Here is a 3,829-nt window from a genome sequence, read left to right as displayed (position 1 = left end):
CTGCTTAAATCAGCACTATTTTCAGAAATAATGACATTGGGAAAGATTTAACTATGTTTACCTTGGTACATTTGTGTCTAAGTTCTAGTGTCATTCAGAAAGACTTGGACACCTGTAGCCCATAACTATGACAGTCAAAGCCGAAAAAGCTCTTCATCCATCACTATCTAAGCTATGGTCATGGTTAGACCAACTAAACTCCCAACCATGTGCACCCAAAATGAGGAAAATTAAGATAGCTCTTTACATTCCTCCAAGGAAGAATGGGCTCCTGGAGGTATTTATGAAGGGCTGCTTTCTTTAGCTCTGATTCTTACTTCACTTTTTTGAAAAGAAATCCTTACCTTGAACCCTACCAGTTTACATGGATTCTAGTATATTAAGAATAGAGTTTTGAGCAATGTTTTCTCAACTGTGTTCCACAGGACACTAGTGCTGCAAGGTATTGATAGGCGTTATATTTTTAAAATACATATATGTGTACACACACACACACACACACACACACACACACACACACATACACACACATGTCGGTGTTCCCTGATCACATAAAACTGGGATACACTGGGTTAAACAGAGTTTATCAGATTTTTTGCCATGGGATTTTGGGGGATCCTTAATATATTACCATGACTTTCTAAGTGGGAGCATCATGGCCACATCTCCCAGACATACTCATCTATAGCTTCTCCATGTCACAAAGCATCTTTCTAATTCTAGTGTTCCATAGAACACACTTTGGGAAATTGCTTTAGAATATCATGTATCACATATTTTATATCTGTTGCTTGTATCCCTTTTCTCAAATCTGAGCAGAATTGCTTCTTCTGTACTGTATTTTTTTAGTAAATTCACTATTTTGTATTTCCACAGGTGAGGAAATCCACTTACTATATATCAAAAACATTTTCCATTCCTGCATTTGACCATTATAAAATTTTGGTTGTTTTATAATCACTTAAAGCAATGCTCTCTTGACCTTAAAAAAAAATCAATTGTGCTAACTCATAACTAACATATCCCAGAATCAAAATTTTACATAAAACCCACGAGTGTGCCCACCCACTTCTCCCTAACCAAATGACATGAAGTTGAACTTACGGTTGTCGCAAGAACTCTGGTGAGCAGATGCCATTATATCCTCAGGAAACCACAGCAACCACCATTGATAACCCGTACATTCTTTTATCTAAAATCAGGCTAATAAAAATAAAAAAGCGTATTTATTATAAAATCATATTAATCTGGAACAAAAGCGCTAGTTTGAGGATACATTTTTTTTTTTTGCGGTATGCGAGCCTCTAACTGTTGTGGCCTCTCCCATTGCAGAGCACAGGCTCTGGACGCGCAGGCCCAGCCGCCATGGCTCACGGGCCCAACCGCTCCGCGGCATGTGGGATCTTCCCGGACCAGGACACAAACCCGTGTCCCCTGTATCGGCAGGCGGACTCTCAACCACTGCGCCACCAGGGAAGCCCTGGGGATACATTTTTTAAGTGCATTACTCCTAGGGAATAATATTCAAAAACAATCAAATCGTCCTCAAAGGATTAAACAGACTTCTAAATGTTAAGCAACTATCAGGTATAACATTTCATTTCGATTGAAACTTTGAAACTTACATTTGGACTTTAGACAGGAGGACATCTTAAATATAGACATACTACATATAGTATACACATAGTAGTATATAGGCATTTTATATATATATATATAAATCTCGAACTGAAGGGGAAAGTGCAGTAGGATTTTACATGGATCAAATTCTATGAATCCAAGCCTGTGGGAAAATTGCAAGAAACTTGAGTGCAAAACTGCACATGAATGACTTGGTCACATTGATTTGTGTTTCTCTCTGAATGTTGAAAAAAATAACACATTAAAAAGAAAAAAAAATAACTAAACCCATAAAATCATTTGATAAATCAGTCTCTGCATCGCCTCACAGCGAAAAGCTGCCATGTTTAACTGACATTAGCCAAAATCAAAAATACTGCCTAAAACCACCAGTTTGATAAAACATTCCTTAAGCATCTCTATTGCATTAAACTTAGTTCCATGTGTTTCAGAGCCTCCAGAGAGGATCCAGCTTCAGGTTTCTGACATAAAAACCTTAATATAGCCTGAAGAAAATTCCCCTAGGCACATTGGGAGTAATCAAATTTCATGTTAACTATTAAATTACAGACATTCAATTATGTTTTCAAAACCTCTGTTTAGAGACTCAGAAGGCCCTTAGAAAACATCCTTAAACTAAAGCCCAAGTTGGCAAGTGAAACCGTTTACCTGCGAGAGCAAAGCAAAGCGGGGTCCTGGCCATCCCTGACGGCGGCACATTGCGAAGTGGCACGCGAGGTACCCCATCCCCATTGTGAGGCACAAATTCTTTGTGACACTGGGAGAGACCGCAGAACAAAAATACTATTAGAAATCCTTCAAAAGGAACATTTTTTGGCTGCGATAGAGACTTTTGACATTATTTATTAGGTTCAAAACTGCTTCTGTGAAGCCTAACAATGGTTCTGTGGAAACCAGTACATCTGAGGCCCTTTCTGTTGTTCAGGGCAGGCATTGATTGGAAGACGGGCAGTGCTCACGGAACAATTCCCTCGCAGTGGTCAGTGTAAGTGAGCATTCACCCCCGGCCTAGGAGGGGCCTGTGAACAAACCGTATGGAAACGCAGGGGTTGGCGGGAGGGCAGAGAGGAGCAAACCTTGGTTAACCTCTTGGAGGGGAGATGGGTGGGACCACAGGCAAGCACAGGAAGGGACGCTCCTGCCAGACCGCCGGGGAGAGAGGCGTCTGCCCCGGGCCCCCTTTTCCCGGGAGGATGAGGATGCCTGGGGAGCATCTCTGGTGCCATGGCAACTGTGCCCCTTCCCACTGAATTCCCGAATGCACCCAGGAGCCAGCTTTGGGAATCTGGGTTTGCCGGTGCGCCTACTGCGGGTGTCATCCTCTCTTCCAGCTCAAGCTCTGACAAACTCCAGGAGACCCTGGACGAGGCAAAGGGGGTCTGGCTTCTCCCGCTGAGGCCGACGGCAGTGTATAGCCTCAGAGTAAGACCTGGAAGGCAAAGAAAAGCCAGGGTTGTGCTCAAGTGTGTGGAATTTACCTGCCCCGCTGGGACTTAAAAAAAAAAAAAAATCTCCTGATAAGTGGATGTTTGAGAAATCGATGTTTGTAACGTGCTGAGAAAAAATTTTAAATCCCCTGACATTATCCTCACGTGCTTCCCATATTTCTTTTAAGAAAATAAAACGCTATCGATTCTTTTCCTATTGTTTGAAAGCACCTCCTCCCCCCAAAATAACTTTTGCTCCACGGCATGTGGGATCTTCCCGGACAGGGGCATGAACCCATGTCCCCTGCATCGGCAGGTGGACTCTCAACCACTGCACCACCAGGGAAGCCCAATCCTCATAAAACTTTTAATTTCAAGACAAACAGTTCAAAACTTTTAAAGAGAGGGAAACAGAAGAATGGGTGACTAAAATAAATCCTCGAATTGGAAATCTGGGGAAAATTTGTGAATGGAAATTATTCACATCTGGAAAAACAAACAGATCCGCTGCGCAATTAGACACACTGCTGACAATTTAAAACTCCAGGAGGCAATTATTTCATGACTTTTATTAGAAATGTCAAACTGGGTGAAAATGAAAACAATCAGTGTTTTAATCTGATGTTGGCTCTACACAACACATACATACACACTAATAATAGATTTGATGTTTTTTCTTTCTTTGCCCGATTACAAAAGACATATATATATATATTCCACATGCATTTATATATAAGTATGTATTTATATATATATATATA

At 41.2% G+C, this 3,829-nt stretch overlaps 1 protein-coding gene across 1 annotated transcript in view; it reads right to left on the bottom strand.

Annotated features, from left to right (window-relative positions):
• Positions 1-2,621: 2,621 nt before the first annotated feature.
• Positions 2,622-3,829, bottom strand: part of CUNH12orf42 (chromosome unknown C12orf42 homolog) — a 4,482-nt gene continuing 3,274 nt past the window's right edge. Inside the window, exon 2 of the mRNA XM_024732128.1 lies at positions 2,622-3,070. Coding sequence (XP_024587896.1) covers positions 2,622-3,070 — 449 coding nt within the window. The remainder of the gene's footprint in view (positions 3,071-3,829) is intronic.

The sequence above is a fragment of the Neophocaena asiaeorientalis genome, unplaced genomic scaffold (genome assembly GCF_003031525.2).
Source record: "Neophocaena asiaeorientalis asiaeorientalis breed wild unplaced genomic scaffold, Neophocaena_asiaeorientalis_V1.1 scaffold418, whole genome shotgun sequence".
NCBI lineage: Eukaryota > Metazoa > Chordata > Mammalia > Artiodactyla > Phocoenidae > Neophocaena > Neophocaena asiaeorientalis.
This window is presented reverse-complemented; position numbering and strand designations above follow the sequence as displayed.